General features: G+C 39.5%; 1 protein-coding gene across 2 annotated transcripts; it reads left to right on the forward strand.

Annotated features, from left to right (window-relative positions):
• Positions 1–1,313: 1,313 nt before the first annotated feature.
• LOC121855614 (violet-sensitive opsin-like) lies at positions 1,314–19,353 on the forward strand. 2 transcript variants are annotated; one of them, XM_042350670.1, is made up of 6 exons: positions 1,314–1,829; positions 1,936–2,089; positions 17,114–17,369; positions 17,808–17,907; positions 18,247–18,387; positions 18,535–19,353. In XM_042350670.1, the coding sequence occupies exons 2-6, from the start codon at positions 2,020–2,022 to the stop codon at positions 18,961–18,963; spliced, it is 996 nt and encodes a 331-aa protein (XP_042206604.1). In that variant the 5' UTR covers positions 1,314–1,829; positions 1,936–2,019; the 3' UTR covers positions 18,964–19,353. The 2 variants fall into 2 exon arrangements, with proteins under 2 accessions (XP_042206604.1, XP_042206603.1); XM_042350669.1 differs by lacking the exons at positions 1,314–1,829; positions 1,936–2,089 and adding an exon at positions 15,200–15,627.
• Positions 19,354–19,730: the final 377 nt, after the last annotated feature.

Here is a 19,730-nt window from a genome sequence, read left to right on the forward strand (position 1 = left end):
AATAATTAAAAATTAAGAGACATCATTTGGTTAACAAAGGTAGCACAGAATGGGTACAATACCCATAATACCTTACACAAAAGTAATTTAAACTATGAATTAATGAGACAAATTAAATTCCGGCCAAGGTTGTTTTCAAGACACTATATTTGAGTATTTCTCTTACGAAGATTGTCCCTCTGGTGGAATGTGATCAATGTTTGTAACCTTACCTGTGTGGCATCAAATCCTCCTCCTAAGGTATCTTGTTCCTGGCCCACCACCAGCGAACCGTTCATGGGGAAGGGCCAGTCATTACCTGATGGTCCTCTGTGCACCGCCTGAAGTGTCAGAGATACAAGAAATTTAAAGAACATTATCTAGTTTAAGTTTTGGTAGAGTACATAGACGGGAACCTACAGTATATTGATGTGTATATAGGTTACGTTAGTTTTGGTTGGTTAGGTAAGATTCAAAACTTTTTCTGGTGGTTTTAATGTTTTGAACACTTTTTACCTAGATTTTTATAGCAAATCACTAGATTCTGAGATGGAAGAGGGGGGGGAGCTTATCTCAGAAACTATTGATGTGCTCCAAAAATGAAGGTCAAATTCGTTCATAACACATCAAAAACCACCAGGAAAACACAGTTTTAACTTCCATTTCGTATAGTGGCAACAAGTGAAAATTTACCACTACAGCATCTCACTAGCAACGAAAGGTTCAAAATTTATTCATTTTAGTGTTTTTAATCAAAATCAGGAGGTGGACAGATGGTATTTTAACTTACATGTCACCTTTAAATGTGTTAGATATACTGTACACAGCAGAATTAACCTATAGATCTTTATATTGTACATAATATGATTTGGACCTTCCCGGGCAAAGTTAGTGTAATTATAATTATGTAACCTGTTGGTTCAAATACAATCTATGCGCCATCTATGACTAAAAAACAAAAAAAATAAACAGGAGTACCTAGTGACAGCATTAGGATCCCGCTTCCTCTATCAAGGAATAAACTATTGAAATTGAAAAAAAATTAACATTGTAAAATTGGCTAATACGTATTGATGATTAACCCGCCGACGCATTATTCGTTTTGATGTTTATATTGTTAATATTTTTTCATCAGTGAGTTCTGATGTGACATTCATTTTGGAAGGGGAGGGAGGGGGGCTGCTTCGTTTGGTAGATATTAGGTGATTAGGCGCGCACTACTTTTTCTAGAGCGCACTTCATCACTTCATTTTGTCTTTCTCGGCGGTGAAATCACCCGTCGCGCTCTGGCTCTGCTCTGCTCTGCCAGCCGCCAGTTCAAATTTCACTGTGGAAGGTGAAGGGTGTCGCCGGTCTTTAATGGACATTATTTGTTTTCCGCCAGGGAGAGGCATTTATTCCAGTATCATAGAAAACAACCTGATAATAAATACAAGAAGCTGAAGTTCAAAGTTTGTCTAAGGGAACTTGGCTTTGTCAAGATTAAACTCAGTGTTGTACTATTATTTATGAACGTATTTTTAGAAAGTACTTATCACAGCAATACTGAGAAATTGAACTGGGTTTGTGTGCCAAATCGAAATGAGTGTTTAATACGTAGGGGTTAAGGGTTCAGTTTCCGTTATTTAAGCGGAGTTTGGGGTTCCATACATGGTTGAGAAAACCGACCTAGTGCAAAAGCAAGAGGGGCAACACTTTACTTACCTGTCCCTGCCAGTATAAGGTGAAGGAGCTCTCCTGCATCACGTAGCATAAGTGGTACCACACCTCAGGATATATCTCCCACGGCAGCTTGACACGCTGCACCCCTTGTGGGAACCAGCCGTACACAACCGCCCCATTCTGACCTGGTGAGACCAAATTCTCATTAATTATATTTATTTTTAACTGATTTTACAGCATCCTTTTTTCCTCATTTGGCTGTATAAGCTAATATGACCCATTCCCTATGGCTAGGTTAGGTTTGGTTGAGGACTGGATCACAGCTGACTCACCAGTGGATATGTAGTCCACCGAGTTGTCGCTGACCGCGTAGGACACATGCACGGAAGTTTCCCCGAACACCTCCAGCCTGTGGAAGACGGAGACATCACGGTCTTGACTCACAAAGGTTCGTACGATGATTATCCCTTAAAACTGAAGTTGTAATAATGTACCGAACTGGTTAACTTAAGACAAAAAAAATATAGCCCCCAAAATAGCCTCAGTATTGTACTGAAAACTGAAGCAGCTATGGTTGTTTTAAATGAATTACGTTGAGACGCTTAAAGTCGAGTCTCAGTGTAAGTTTGATGTAATTTTAGACGTTTTTATACTTTAGCATTATTAGTTGGTTATATTATTTGTTATTCCTTCAATTACGAGAAACATTGACCATTCGAACCATTGAGAACCCAGGCTGGCTAGTGAAGCGGTGTTTGTACTAGATAAACAAATTACTTTACTGTAAATAAAACAATAAAATCAAAGAACATTCAAGTGATACATTGGAAAATATTCTTAGAATATTCAGGTGTATCGTGTATAGCTTACATATTAATGTTATAGGATATTCAAGTAACTCCCATGGTTTCGAGACAAAACGGCCCCAGTCGAAAACGGCCCAAACCAGAACGGCCCCTCTAACCAAAACGGCTTCACCCTGTGACCAAAACGGCCTAACTCTAACCTAACCTAACCAAACCAAAACTGAGCATGATAGCAGCCATCATGTTGACAGTCTGGGTAGGGCCGTTCTGGTTTGGGCCGTTTTCTCCTGCTACCACTCATATGACATTATAACAATGGACATAGTAGTAATGGGGATAATGCCCATGATAATAATAAAACACTGAATACAATGACGATGATGACAATTCTGGCCACCATTAGGTTGAATCCGTGCCTGAGTGACTAATACTATATCTGAAAATTTGTAAATTCAGTCGAAGCATTGAACCGTGGCTGCACAACAGGAACACCATCGTTGATCCATCTGTTCAGTAATTTACAGTTATATAACAATGCTACAGTGATCTATTAATGAAATTCAAAGAAATGAATAGAATCTTATATCAAAGGGAGAGAATAACACGCGGTATCGATACAGTAAGAACATGGCGGATAAAGACGATATACCCGCGTTGGTTGTTGTTGCCTAAACTTTATCGCCATTACGTTCCTATATCATTATGTTAACTACTTTGTGTATGATGGCTGCAACTGGGATAACTACCACAATCCTCTTCTGTTATCAGGACCGGTGAGCAGAGAAACTGTATTGTGTACCGTATACGATAATTTAATCCACTTCAATGGGTCAAGAAATGGTACGTAAAAGGTAAAAATAAGTTTTTACACGTATGTGAACTTAATTTGCATACAATAAATTCCCGTTATTATGAAATTTTCCGAGTTTAATTCTTACACGTGTAAATACATTGAAGAAATTAACTAATCCAGGTTAATAGCTCTTAATTCCCTCAACTGTGAACGTGTGTGTCAACTGTATATTAACAACACCTGCACTAAGATTTTACACCATTAGCTGATGAGTGTTGACCGGTAATGATTGAGGAGCTTTTGGGCGAGAATAAGTACAGAACTGTGTACTGTACATTAGTTAGGGAATATATAAGCTATGGTGTTCAAACATGACAAACACGCGCACGAGCGCACATATATCCACAAATAACAAAGTATAAAATATTGAAGAAAGGTTCTCCCAGCGTGCTTTTATAGAAAGACGCGAAAAAGAAGAAAAAAAAAGATTCCTGGGTCAAAGAAAATAACTTGACAATGGCAGTTTAAATACATATCAATAGAGCCGGGTACAGATTCTTAGGGGTCCTTAAAATGACTGATTCTCGTATGAGAAGATTTAAGAATACACTTGACGCCTGAACCATACAGCAAAATATAACGATTAACGCTAACTCCAACAGCCAAAAAAAAAATACTGTACGGTCAGCTACTTATGAAAAAAAAATAACTTGAAACTCTTTGGAAATATTCTTTACTGTAATTTTATATCGTGCATTAAGTATCCTCTGTATAGGCATATTTTTACATCCTCACTTGCGGAAAATATTCATCTTTAGAGCCTCTGAGACCCCCAGGCGACAATTGCTGCAATTTTGAATTGATTGTCATGGATAACATATGAGGGTGTTGGAATGTCTATCAAACCTTATGGCCATTTTTTTTTTTTAGGTCCGTGATGGCATTTTTTGTTGTTGCGGGAATATAAATGAGAATATTGATGAGGTAATCTGATAAATATTACAGTGGTAGTGGAGTGCTTCTTGTACTGTATAGTGTACTCTGTATAGTGACCCAATGGCGGTAAGATCATCGCCTTGATGGCAAAATTGTGTAATGCGTTATGAATATACTGAACTCACTTGTGTTTACCCTTATTCCGATAGATGTACCATTTGTTAGGAATGACAATGCGGGTGAGTGATGTTCTCAATAAAGTCTTTGTACAAATAACTATTGAGCCACTGCTGTCGTGTGTAAATTTCCTCGGGCACTTACATGCAATAAAGGGTATACAATTCGTGATGTGCGTGTCTATATTTGCTAGCGTCTTAATTTTATTTTATTTTTTTATCCTAGTGACATGATAAACTGGAATTTAATTTTCATTTTGTAATATTCATGATAATTGACAGATTCTAACGTTGAGCTTTTGTTCGCCAATTCGTGTTTGCATGACTACAATACGTGTGGTTTGTTTCAACAGTCAAACAACATTAAAACGAGGCTCGTGATTAGCCAGGAGACACTTCCCCGTGACCAATCAGAAGGCTTCGTTCATCACTGCCTAGGATTTGTTCAGGAACTTTACAAAATCCACAAATTTGGTGACGTCAAAGGGTCAGAGGTTAATCCTGTGTCTCTATAACTGCGGAGGACCGATTCTGTATTGCTTTGATGATGTAAACAGAATATTGTAGAAAGTGTATTACGATAAGTTTAGGAAACACGTGACGATTGGCTCACTGTTATTGGTGACTTAAAACATTTCAGTCTTAAATAGGTTACCTGGAGGAATGGCGTATTGAATTCTACGAGTGACCTGACCAGCCATGACTCGACCAGATATGACCAGACATAATCAAGTAACGTCCCAGAAGGAATAACCTTGCATAAGCCATCCTGTTGACTTGACCTGACCTGATCCTGTAGCAGAGAGAGAGGCTGTCAAGGGGCTTGGCGTCACTGGAGAAGTTGTACCGCAGGAACACTTTATCATTGGGCACCCACCACTTCCCCCTCTGTAAACTGTACACCTTCACCGCCTCCTCCACGTCCTGCTGCTGTAGTGATGGCTGTCGTTGGAAATCTGGTTGATCCACAGTGGCTGTAATGGAAGAAAGAGTTGGAAAAAAATAAGTTGAAGTTTATATTTCTCATTCATTTGCCTGTGTCCCAGACTGAGTGGAAGAATAGTACTGTATCTGTTATCTAGTACTCATATTCTTCCTTGAGTACCATTTTGTGTACTGGTATTTGTAGGAGGTAAGGTGGTTGAGTGGATGCAGTTCTCATCTCCTGTCCTCCGGGTCACTGGTTCGAATTCAGGACACCCCCTAATCAATCCAGGTGTAGATGTGTACCTGACTATACATTTGGGGAAGTGGTAACGATCAAGTGCAGTGTCAGTTATGGTAAGATAGGTTAAGTTAGGTTAGATTACGTTATGTGAGATTAGATTGAGTTAGAATATATTAGGTTAAGTTAGGTTAGATAAGGTTGGGTTATATTAGGTTAAGTTAGGTTACATAAGGTTGAGTTATATTCGGTTAAGTTAGGGCAAGTTAGGTTAAGGTTCCCACTGCATTAACTAAAAACCTATATTGCAAGTCGAGTTACGCGTTTTCAAGGAACAAAATTGAAAAGTTTGACAATATTTAGTGTTGAATAAAGGAGTGTAGGATGCATGTACAGGGGTAAGTGTGTCTGGGAGGGGGTGATATATGAATGATTGTGGATATGTAGGTGTGGGAAATATAGGAGTGAGATGGTGTGTGGGTAATATAGGAGTGAGATGGTGTGTGGGTAATATAGGAGTGAGGCGGTGTGTGGGTAATATAGGAGTGAGGCGGTGTGTGGGTAATATAGGAGTGAGATGGTGTGTGGGTACTATAGGAGTGAGATGGTGTGTGGGTAATATAGGAGTGAGGCGGTGTGTGGGTAATATAGGAGTGAGGCGGTGTGTGGGTAATATAGGAGTGAGGCGGTGTGTGGGTAATATAGGAGTGAGTCATGCTGAGTTAATTTAAGCAAAATGTTGTGCTACACTTTACTAAGGTCACAGATAGCTAGACAGATACACAAACACACAAAGAGACAGGTAAATATATTGCTTGACAGGTAAGATACTCATATATTCATAAAGTTTACATTGATTGAACATGTATCAAAGCGATGCAGGTCCAGTATTCACATTCACATGCGATAAATTTTCACTCGTATAACTGATGAGTTGGAATAATGCGCATAACTATTGACTAGAAGATGAAACACGAGAATAACGGAACAGGAGAACATCAACAATACTCTTAAACTTTCTTATCTTAACTAGAAACGTTCCCTTAACACCAGATTAAGTTAAGGTGTACAGATTATAGTGGATGATTTTATTTATTTATTTATTTGTTTATTTATTTATTTATGTATTTGTTCTTTAATCTTTATTCTCAAGTATTTGTACCTAGTTGTGTTCTTATTAGGATACGAACACTTGATTTTGCTGTTTATCTCGTAATCGAAGACAAAATCAAACAGAACGCTAGATCACTGTTGTGGGTGAGAGAGACGCGTAATAATACGTGTTGGGAGGACCACACACACTCTGAGGATACCTACACATGTTTTATATTGATTGATGGGAATATTTTTATCCCCTTGGGTATGATGGCTGTAATCCCTTGAGTGCGATAAGAAAATAAGGAGTCTGCAATAGGTCGGTTGGCCTGTGCATGGCAGCTCCCGTTGAGAGTTATAACTACTCTTTATCGTCCATGAATCTAACTAGCCTCCTTTTAAAACTTTCCAGAGTTCCCGCACTTACTACAAAGTTGCTAAGCTTGTTCCACTCGTCCACCACCCTATTTGTGAACCAGTTTCTTCCTATCTCCCTCCTAGACCTAAACTTATCCAACTTAAATCCGTTGCTACGAGTCCTATCCTGCTAGGATATTATAAAAACTTTATTTATATCTCCTTTATTGATTCCTTTCACCCACTTAAATACTTCTATCATATCTCCTCGCACTCTTCGTCTTTCTAGGTAATGCAAGTTTAGTTTCTTTAACCTATCCTGTTATGGAAGGTTTCTAAGTCCTGGAATCATTTTCGTCATTCTTCGCTGCACCGACTCCAGTGAATTGATATCCATTCTATAATAATGGCACCAGAACTGAACAGCATAATCGAGGTGCGGCCTGACTAGCGCAAGATATAATTGCAATATGACCTCCGCACTCTTATTACTTACATTTCTTGGTTAAAACCTAATACTCTGTTTGCCTTATTTCGAACACTAATGCACTGTTTTCTAGACTTTAACCCCTTGAGTACGATGACTGTAATCCCTTGAGTGCAATGACTTTAACCCCTTGAGTACGACGACTTTAACCCCTTGAGTATGGTGACTAACGCTTGAGTACAACGACATGATTCATCTGACGTGTCCCCTTAAGTACGATTTAACTATTTATTCTTCTGTTCAAAACTGTATCAAACCCAACATGAAATGGTAAGAGCGCCTTTTATGGGGCGACAGCATTAATGAGATTCGTTCCAACAATCCGTGTGTGTGTGTGTGTGTGGGGGGGGTGCATACGTTTGCAGTGCGCCTATTGACCCAAAAATCAACATTGTGACAATTTCAAAGCCCCGAACTGTAAAACATGCGCAAAAATTGTAATGTGTTGTGGATACGTGTGTACAATATAGCTTCCGAGCACACACACACACACACACACATTTAAGAACGACCATCCACATTAGAATGAATATCTAGCGACACCGGTGATTATTTAGTAGTTGCCAACACCTAATTATGTATTGCGTGTTATATAAGGAGAAAGAGAAAATACTAAAGAATTATTTATTATCTAGCGTTCCCTGACACAAGAGATGAACATTTACACACCTGTAAGAAACCTGAATGACGGGAACTTGAGGCAAAACTTAAGTGGGAGAGGAAAGTCGGATAGTATGAAGATTTTTCTCCCTGGTTTATTTCACCTTAAGATTAACCACCCTAACCTAACCCTCAAGGTAGCGTTAGGGTTTTTAATTAACAGGTGAAATAAAGTGTAGGGGTGGGACTTACTGTATCTGTAGGTGATCCGAATTGTTTTAATTATCCAGAAACAAGTGATTTGATTAAAGGAAGAGCATCCATCAGTCAGTTCATGAAGAACGGGGTATTATGGTGACTATAAACAACTAAATATAATATTCAAGAAAGTTAAAGAACTCGAGTAACATAATAAAGAAGGGAGACGTAATGGAAAGTGTATGACTGTGTGGGAGGAAAGACAAATATTGGTATGTTACGTAAAATGTGTGTTTACATTTTGTGGTACAGAGAATACACTGAGGAGTAGACGATAACAGATTTAAGATCGTATGATGAGGCGGGTGTTACTATGTGAAAGATGGATACAATCTATGTGTTTATGTGTGTGTCACTAACTACTGCTATAGGACTGATCTTATGCTCTAAATGGTAATGTACTGTATGTGAGAGCGAGTAACAGTGACTGACGTGATGACAACTTTGGAGAGGATAAGATGAACTGTATGCCTCTCAACATGACTTACGGATACTAAGATTGACAGCTGTGGTCAGTGTCTCAAAGTAGTGATGGAGTAATGAGTACTGTAGTAGACTTAAGAGTACCTTGTGTTGAGATGGTGTTAGGATATAGTTGAAAAATCAGACGTGTAACTCACATGAAGTAGCGGCCAGGAACAGTAGCAGCAACAGTAATATCACAGTAGGACTCATCATACCACCTCCTCTGCTTCCTTCTCACAGTGCCTATAGGTAGCGATCTTCCTGTGGGTGGCACACTTTAAGGAATTGATTGCCACTGTTGTCTACGATAACTGCTGTGTTTGTTGCGACTGTTACTTTTCTCTTTTTCAGCAAGTTGTGACTTTGTGAGGGAGGCACTACATATCACCCAACTCATAAGATTAACAATGCTACTTTTCTCAGCTGATAGGAAATACGTATCTCTTATACAGGTGTATATACTCGTATGTCAAGACTGATCACCTTTAGATTCACCACCACAGCTTATTTTACTTGTAGATTAACTTTGGGTAAATTAGGCTTGGTTAGGTTACTATAACGTTATTACTCTTCAGCTGAAATAAGCTTGGGGAACAAATCTTCAGGTGAACCCTCAAAACACACACACACACACACACACACACACACACACACACACACACACCTCAGGAACTTTCTTGTATGTCTTGTGGTGAAAAACTTTAACTATAACTAACTGCGTCAGGTAGATAGACGTAAGACGAAAAGAGAGAATAAAGTATGGGATAGGCTGATGTAATAAACAATGGTAAGGATATTAAGATGACAGATGGAAAGAATAAAAGTATATAGAGTAATTGTAACAAGTAACCCTTTAATATTGTAACGCCATCCTACGAGAAAGGTAAACAATTTGGCTTCATATTCACAAGGGGTCGTACGTGTAAACCACCTCTTCCAAACCCAGGAATAAAAGATCTTGTTATTGCAGAATCTTAATATATTACAACGTGATTTTAGCTATCCTTTCAGTGAGTCACAGTTATTCAGTTAACTGCGTTTTAATACATCTCCAGTCAACGAGGAAAAATGAACGTGTGAACCTATTAGTATCCAGACTTTATTTTCTTATATGAAGTGTACACGGCTGGGAGAATGACCAGGAGGGGTGAATCTAAATAACCAAAAAAGGTTGAATTACGTATTAGTTAATTAGTTAATACAAGGAAGTGTGGAGATGTACTGGACGTAAAACAGATTATAGTAGCGACACAACACTACGTCCATCACACAACACAACACAACACACACACCCAACACAGCACACGCTCTCCTCGCCGTCCCGGTACTACTAGGAATGAACTACGTACTGCTTCCCGGGGCGAGGGGTTGGTGGTGTTTGTCACGCTCAGTATAGCGCTGCCGATAACTGCACTCACACCTCTAACTGCGACAATCAGTAATACAATAATGATTGGTTATTGATGATTGGCGAAATTTATACTATTCTGGAATGTTTTTTATTGAAGTGAGAGAGAGGGGGGGGGGGAGGAGGTGTGGTGGAGGATATTGGTAAGTAATGATAATGATTAATAATAATAATAATAATAATAATAATAATAATAATAATAATAATAATAAACGGTTTATTGAAAATGTTTTGCAGCCCGAAGGCTGAAAATATACATTGGACATAAATGACTTTTAACAAAAGCCTTCATTGGAGAAAGGTGAAGGAACATACAGTGAACATACAGATTAATGTTTACACACGTAGATCATGTGAGCTGAGGTGTTGAACAGCAGACACGTAGTGTAGTAACTCCCTCACAGATGGCGTTACGAGGGGCCTGATGATGTAGTAATTCCCTCACAGATGGTGTTACGAGGGGCATCACAGCGTAGTAATTCCCTCACAGATGGTGTTATGAGGAACCTCACATGATGCTGTAGCAACTCATTCACTACGTGGTGTCACTTAAGTGAGTGAGTGAGGTGTGGTCCCAGGCCCCCCTTCGTGGAGTCTCAGGGGAATTATCACTGGGTACCTGGGACTTCACTGTGTGAAGGTTAGCTTGGGTAAGACTCAACTGTAACTGCCGAGTTGTTTTTCACTGACTTAAGCACTGTTCACCACTATTCAACACTGGTTCCATTCCTTTCCCAAATGAAATAGTAACTTCTGGCGAACTTGTTGATATTCCGGTGGGGAGGAGGGTTCAGGGGAGGGGGTTGGTATGGGCCAACATAACAGTTGACCTGGCTGCTGCCTGAGCAGTGCCAGGTGCGTCTTGACCCTTCGGTGGTTGTGTGTGTGTGTGTCAGTCAGTATGTGGACAAGTGTGTTTATGGTGATGGAGGTGACAATGGTGTGGTTTATCATCATTGCCTCATGTGCTATCTGTTAGACGGTGGTGATGGTGGTAGCGGCGGCGGTGAGGTGGTGTTATGTCGGGGGATAAAATTGTGAGGCCAACCCCACCGCCTTACTATAGTGTTAGGTACACAGTCCACCTCACTTTATGAATGCTGATATTTTATATTTAAGACACGGTGTGTAATTGTATTATGAAAACGCTTGTGTGTATACTGTATTTTTAATGATAAAGAATAGAACTGATATTTCGCATTTTTTATTGTAGAATCTTAGTGTGCTATGATGTGCCGGTTAGTGCATTGCAAGCCACAACTTCAAGTTCTTTTCTTGATAATTAACACAGTCATTATATAAAAACAGTAATTGGAATGTAATCATAATCCATTTAGACCCGATACCACTTTACTGACGTCGTAATGGGATAAATGGCTACTTGTACATCATGGTGAAACGTACTGTACTTGTAATTGCATGAACTAACCCTCATTCCTCCTTCCCTTTCCCTAACTTAAGTAAACTAGAGGAAAAATCTTTTCTTAACGCCGTTATCTGAGCACTATAAAATGTTTGCTTCTTCCCCATTCACTACAATGTCAACAAACACACTTCTGCCAATTCTCAGAAAATCCCGCCAACCATTGTTTAAGTGCGAGTGTGTAACAGTATATGAGGAGTGTGGTCATGGTATAGTGTTGTCAAGTATGGTGATATAGTATTCTAAGACGAGTGTGGTGTAGTGATGATAACCTATATGACATGTGTGGTGGTGGTTGGCTATAAACATGAGGTAATACTTCAACAGGGCCGCCACTAAACTATCGATTACGGTATTTGTGAGAAAATACTGCTGTATCTAACGAATCCGGTGTTGAGAAATGTACGAAAAAACATAATATTATTTGCCTGGTAAACAGCGGGTAGGTGAATATATTGCCTGCGTGTCTTTGGCGGTTCGGGGTATTGAAAAATAAAATAGTATCTGAAACTAGAAAGAATAGTCTACTGAATAAACATAGCCTAGTGATATATATATATATATATATATATATATATATATATATATATATATATATATATATATATATATATATATATATATATATATATATATATATATATATATATATATATATTAGTACATTAGCCAATTTCGGTGCTTATAATAAATCTACATTCGTTTTTCACAATTCCGACCGAAGCCTAATGCAAAACTATAGGTACAGTCAAGCAACAAATTATTGTTCATAAATAAAGTCCTAGAAGGCGTTAGTTTAGTTGTACCGTTGTTGTAAAGTTTGGTAAAGTCATGTATAACTTCCTCACGTTCAATAATAGGCCCCCATCAGTCACTCGAGGAACCTGCACAAATATATCACGGAAGATCTTGACTCAGCTCGTGAATCTTTTATTACAGATGAATATAAAATGGACCTTTATGTGTGTAGTTGACTGCGTTATCACTCTCTGCCTGCTGACGGTGGAAGAACATACATACATGCATACATATTCATTGAAATCGTTAAACAAGATACATACATAATATACATAGATAAATATTATGTAAAAACATTATATTAAGACACATGCTGACGTTGGTATATATGTATTAAGTAAAATCATCATACAGGTTAGCATTGGTTTATCGAGTATAGTGTAGATAAACAGTATAGCCATAGCAACAATATTTAGTATAAAAAAATCGACACTGCACTACCTCGAGGGGGGGGGGGGCACCTAAGTCTGTGGTCTTGACAAAACAGTTAGAAGTTTAATACTGTAGATGGTCTTGACATGTACTTACCTCAATAGTAACAGCGTTTGTAAAATGTAATGTCTCTTAGCCCTAAACATGGTACCGGTACTAGTTTCTTAAAAAGTTCATAATATTGACCATAAAAACAGTAATTAACTTCTTATTGACAGTTATATATCACAAACACTTGGCACAAGCATTAATTGTAAACACCACAAAGGTATCCCAAACAATCGTCAAACATTTATCACGTGACTCCATATCTATTCAGCATCTCGTTAAAGATTCATTTAGTGTTTGTTTATTTTGTATATTTAGTATTGTTGTAATAGCGATATACAGGTGGGTTGAAGAGGCAGTGAGTTGTAGTATAGGAATGTTTGTTTGTCATTGAAGTAAATTTGTTGTTTTCTTGTTTACAGTAAGTTGAGATTCACAGCTCCTCGAGGTACGTCTGATTTAATTTCGTTTTTGTTTTCTTTTGGTGACAGTCATGGGTAAAATCAAGCAACACCCTGCTCCTTCCTCCTGGTTATGGAGAGTGTTGACTGCCCACTTTCCTCTCTTGGCTCGTCACCACCCACGTGGAGTTCAAAAGCTGATAAGAGTGTGTCTGGAAACCGTCGCTTTAATAGCTCAATATGCCGGGGAGGGACTGAGCAAGGTGGGACACGCCTCGGGCCATTGCATGTGTATTTCATGCACCAAACACGACCTCCAGGCTACACTTATAGTCTACCACACGGCAAGGTGAGGGAACCAGGTGTAAACATGCCATTGCCGCCACTGTCCACAAGAATTGTTATCTACATGTTCGACTTACCCTGTATAGTGTATAATATTGACCTATTTAAATGTTCTAGAAAATAATAGGTTAGGCAGTTATCCCTTTTTAACGTGTTCAACTTACAATATATATATATATATATAAAGTTGTAGGTGTAAAGTTTTTTGTGTTCTGTTTACAGTAACCCGGAAACGTTTTCTTTTGTCAAATGTTTATATATCGTTTATATACACTTATGTTTTGACAGTGATCGCTACAGATATTAGCTCGCGATTCAGTCAAGACCATCGTTTGTCTGTAATTACTGTACCTGTTGTCGTACTTATACTGTACAGTACACAACAAGGTACTAGTTTATCGTCGCGCCATCTGTGGACTAGTGGGATACCCCAGCAACTGTGGCGTCAACTTTTCCTGGACGACTTACTGGAAGGGGTGCAGGGCTGCCGTAGTTCACCGGAGCGCCGCTCCGGCACCTCTGTTTTGATCAGTCAATTAATCAATCAATATCGCCGACGCCTTGTTCCCCCTGGGGAACTCCCCAACAGGGGGTGGCCATGGCAGAAATGTCTCCAGGCCATTTTATCCTTGCACACTTCACTTGCTCAAACACTCTTCCTCCCCTGCCTGCTCTCTCTCTCCAACAAACTCTATAACTCGTTTCTCCCAGGTGGCAATTGGTCTACCCCTCCCAACATTCCACTCTCTCTTTGTCAGCCTGTCTTCATTCATCCTCAGCACATGTCCATACCACCTTAGTGCATTCCTCTTCATCCACTCCACCACACTTCACACATGAAGTTATAGTAAGCTCTATATGTTGCTATAAATCTAGATCAATCAACCTTATTTTGCATTATTAATACATATACAAAACTGAATATATCCTCATATAATTAATCTCTCCTTCAGATCAGCTTACATTTTATGACTTATCAATATTGTAGAAAGACTTTGATAACAGGTGCACTTCTAAACACTTAAAAACAGTACGTCCTCGCATAAGAGCTATAGATATGTGACCAATATCGAAAGGATAAGCACATTAGACTACTACTAGATCAAATATATATATATATATATATATATATATATATATATATATATATATATATATATATATATATATATATATATATATATATAATCAACAACCTCACCCCGCCAATAGATACGCTTTAGGAAACGGAGATTATTTTGACAGCTCCGGTACCTTAAAAATTGGCACTGCAACACCTTGGAAGATGCCAGCTGCCACATTGGGAGGATCACCCGAGTTTATCAAATTAACCACCCCTTCACTACTGGGACACTACTTGTAACATCTTTGGGTTAGTAACGCCAGATGATTTTATTCAGCACAGAGAGGCCCCAGTACACAGGGGGTTAACCACCTTATCGCTAACCTAACATAACCCCCAGAGAGTGAGAGAGTCCACGGAATTTGAGTTTCACAGACTTCCAAAACCCACACAGTCACTGGGGAGTCACGAGCAAAGATGGTCTTTGGTCCCGAGTCACATTCACAGTCTCACACGCATGGGTCACCACCACTCACCAGTCAGGCTGCTAGGCAGGGTCTGGCTCACCAGGATCAGTGCCGCACCAGCCTCAGAGGATAGAGGGTGTTAGCGCGATCCTGACACAAAGTTTCGGAGTTTAAATATATAATCCAAAGTTTGAATCATAGTTGTACACCAACTTGATATCAAACGTAGAGCAAGTGAAGCAGAAGTAATTGTATTGTGTGACGGTAATGCACAGCGCCGTTGTATTAATGTTATAGTAGCAGAAGGAAAAATTACTGTGGTAGTGTATTAAGATGACTAACTGCAGTGAAGGAGGAAACTGTGACAACTGTTCTGACGTGTTAAGAGGAGACAGCACACCCGCCCCCTTACTGCTCTTCGGGGTCTTCCACTGCTACGTGGTTTTCATCCTCGGCACAGTGTGTGAGTATCCGTGAAGAGACTGTCTGTGCTTGTTGCTGTGGATGAGTCTAATAGTTGTGGCGAGTTTTTCAGTGTGTGTTGGGGCCCTGGGGGTGTGGGGGACTGTCGGTGTGTTAGGGGGTTTGGGAGACCGTCGGTGAGTTGGGGGTGTAGGGGACTGTCGGTGTGTTGGGGGTGTGGTAGACTGTCAGTGTGTTGAAAAGCGTGGGGGACTGTCAATGTGATAGGGAGTGTGGGGGACTGTCGGTGTGTGTAGGATGTGGGGGGGTGTCATTGTGTCAGCTTATTTTACCTGTTGATTAAGTACTAACGCTACCTTGAGGAGTTAGGTATGGTTAAATTAGTCTAGGTTATAATGTTAGGTTAAGTTGTTTGATTAGTATTAGCGTTAGAGTGTTTAATCATCAATTGTTATATTGTTATTACTGTTTTTAAGCTCGTAACAAGGATGGTAATACACTACTCTAACAACGTTTAAAAAGTTATGAGAGATCGACTGTCTGAATCACCAGAAGAATGGACTTATCGCTTGTGTACCGCAGTGCATTCTGGGGGAACCCCGAGGTCGACTCGGCAATCTTTGTTTTTATCCCGCTTTAATAACAAGGACTGTGTTACATACCTCTAGTTATTTGCTGCTAAAATGCAAGAAGTAAACTGTTGTAACTGTACCAGCTGATAGGCACCCCGGGATTAGGTTAGGTTATTATCTCCAATCATCCTATGGCGCCTCATCGTGGGGAATACGACTTATTTATAAATAGCCGGATTAAAAAGGAAATTAGGGAGTAATAATAAGTACCAATAATATAAGAATAAGGAATAATAATTATGATAAAACTATGTTAACAACTATGGTAAGGAAGTAATACCAGTATTAGTAAGTAACTTTGAAGTAACTTTCAGAAGGTAACATCATATTTTGGCCTGTGGGAGTATAAATCACACTATACCAGTTTAACCCTGGGATGGTATCTAGCCCAGGTCAGTGGGTATAATTTGACCTGTTACACCGGGACAACAGTGCCTCTAGACCCCCGTATTGTTGGGCTCTGCAAAGACAAAATTCAAGGTTTGTAAAGTATAGATAAATAACGAAATGGATTCACGAACTAACAAAATAAACTATAGTATATAATAAACTATCTCCTACAGTTCACTACTAGCTGTTAGTGTCATGGCAGTGTTGACATTGTTGAACGGCGAGTGAGGGCTCATATTATTTCTGATCAAACTAAAACTGGACTCTGATTTCCTTGCATAAAATCCTCTACATACAAGCCATCATCTTAAGTCATCAATTTCGGTGTCCTCAATCAAAGACCACTTTCAACACGATCTTTAACATCGCTTTCTCGTAAATAAAAATCGAACTAAAACGACCCGGACTTCCCCCAGAATGCGTTACGGTAAACAGTGACGGAGTTACACGTATAGGCCCTGCAGGGTAATGTGGGGTTACTTATATTCACATGATCCCTAACAGGTAACGTGGTAGCCGTGTGGTGTGTGGTGACGTGTAACAAGATTCATCCACCGGTTAAGTTGGTTTTGAGCAGCGTGTTCGTCACCACCTTTCTCATGTGCTTGGTAGTGATGCCGTTCGCGGCGCAGGTGTCGTTGTCGAAGTTGCTGTGTGAGCCCAGTAGAATTCCGTTGGCCGTCAGTATGTCGTTTGGCTTGCTGTACACCACCCTCGCCGAGATGGAACTGTTCTACATATCGGCTGTCGCCTTTCTCAGGTAATATATTTAAAGTTGTTTTGTATGACCAAAATGTTTATGTTAGTTCAGAAGCTTTCCTCCTTTGATGCCATATTTTTTAAGACTCTTACTGTACTGCCTTATTAATTTCCCTGTAATAAAGTTGATACTGTATAGAGGGACTCGGTCAGAGCGTATACAATATTGTTCCTATAGTTGGTGTCTTAATCATGGTACACAGTAGCAAAGCTCTTATAAATGGGGATACAAATTACTCTGTCAATTCCCAAAGTGTAAGTCAGTTGTTTTGTATTAGTAGTAGTGTGGTTACTTTCTAAACCATGACTCGCTTCACATACTGGATAGCCCAAGTATTAGTTTATTATATTTGAACTAATACTGTACGGTATATTGTTTACCTCTGAACTTATATGACGATTTTATTGAATAAATATCTATCAATTTATGTGTTGCCAGGGCGGTGGCGGTGTGGTCGCCACACAGACGTTCAATAGGAATGAAGATGGCTGTAGGCATCGTCGTCAGCGTCTTCCTCTACTCCATAACAACAACCTTGGTGAGTTACACACACACACACTTTATCCTCATGACCAGTTGTCACCTTAGTAATTGGTCGAACATTGTTAGCAAGTGCTGAACATGTTCAGTCATGAATGTACCTAACCATGTTACAATGTTTGTCACTCTTGGGCAGAGGAACTCACACTTGGTGTTGTAACAATTCACACTTTTTATTCCAAAGAAATAAGCTGTTTCTTGAACTCGGTGTTGTGACCTCCAGTGGGGCGACATTAGGCCATCCAGTCATGTGACATGAGCTACGTATAAACTGTAATCTGTTGAATGAGGTGTCCGAGTTCCTAATTTTTAGCTATAAGATTTTATGTATTGACAGGGACTGCTGGGCCCCATCTGGATGAGATTTGTAAAGGAGAAGAGCACGGCGGGGATGGTGGTCGGTTTAGTGTACACGTTCCTCCACACGCTCCTGCCCGTCCTCCTCACTATGGCCTGTTACTGCTCAATGATGCTTGCCGTAAGTTGCTCTAACCAGTTTTAAATTTCATGATTTGACGAAGAGTCCCGTGATGTAAAGTTTTAAAGGAAATAACAATAGAACCAGACATAATGCAATCTTGAATATTCCTCGCTGCTGTATACATTAGCATTATATTTCTCTCAGGTATGCCGGAACAAACGTCGTCTGGCTGCGCACAGTCAACACAGCACCAACAGTGTCAGAGTTATTGACGAGGCTACGCGAGCCATGATGGCGGTGTTCGTTACTAACCTCCTCTTGGCTCTCCCTCACTCAGTGTTTCACCTTTTTTATGATCTGCCGTTCACAACCTACGTCATCATCCATGTGCTGTTCTTCTCTCATTTCCTGGTGGACCCGATGGTGTTTATTTGGTTCAATGGCGGACACCGCCAGAGAGTGTGGGGGAAGGTCCTTGTGGGCCTCGAGAGAGTGAGATGTTGGTATTCCTCTTCCACTGCTGCCTCCATTTCCACCTCCACCTCCACCCTCGCCACCGTAGGCACACCCGCTTCATCCACTGACGACGCCAAGAACCACAACCAAATCCATGCCAGAAGTCAACCTGTATAGTTGTGAGAACTTTCATAAATCCATGGCAGAAGTGAGGTGTGGGAACACTGAATATTCTTGAGTGGACAAGTCTTTGGCTAATATACGTGACTTGTGATATCATAGGATAAGTTTAGTGGTTATATTTGGTGTCTTAACAGTGTACAAGCCCGCATAAATTTCTTGAAAAATTTGGTTGTATGAATGGAAATTTACAGAACTTGGAACTCACTTTTTTTTTAATTCATTCATCATTCATCTTGTTTCACTTATTCTATTGTTTTCACTCACTATAAACACACGGGATCATCCTTACTCCTTCATGAATTTGTTAATATTTAGGGAGGAAATTATAATCTAGATTATTTATACATTATATCCAGCATATGCAAATAAAACTTTCCTTTTTTATTGAAGATTATTATTATTATTATTATTATTATTATTATTATTATTATTATTATTATTATCATCATCCAGTTCATAATCGGTGCCACTGGCCCTCAACTGTTTGTCTATCATTTTAAGGTGCATGTTATTAAAAATGTGTTACTGCGCTTCAACAACTAAGGTCTTTATAAGTCTTGAGAAGTTACTCTGTAAACCATTTAATATACATAATTAAACCACAATAATAATGTTGATAATGGCTACATACGGGTACAGACACGTGTTCAGTGTTACTCACCAGAAGTGGAAGTGAGTCATGAGTAACAGCTCGTCACTTCCTCTTCTCCCTTCCGTTAGTCATTCATGGTTTGTAGATGACGACAACTGCTGGCTGACAA

This window comes from Homarus americanus, unplaced genomic scaffold (genome assembly GCF_018991925.1).
Source record: "Homarus americanus isolate GMGI-L3 unplaced genomic scaffold, GMGI_Hamer_2.0 scaffold48090, whole genome shotgun sequence".
Lineage (NCBI taxonomy): Eukaryota > Metazoa > Arthropoda > Malacostraca > Decapoda > Nephropidae > Homarus > Homarus americanus.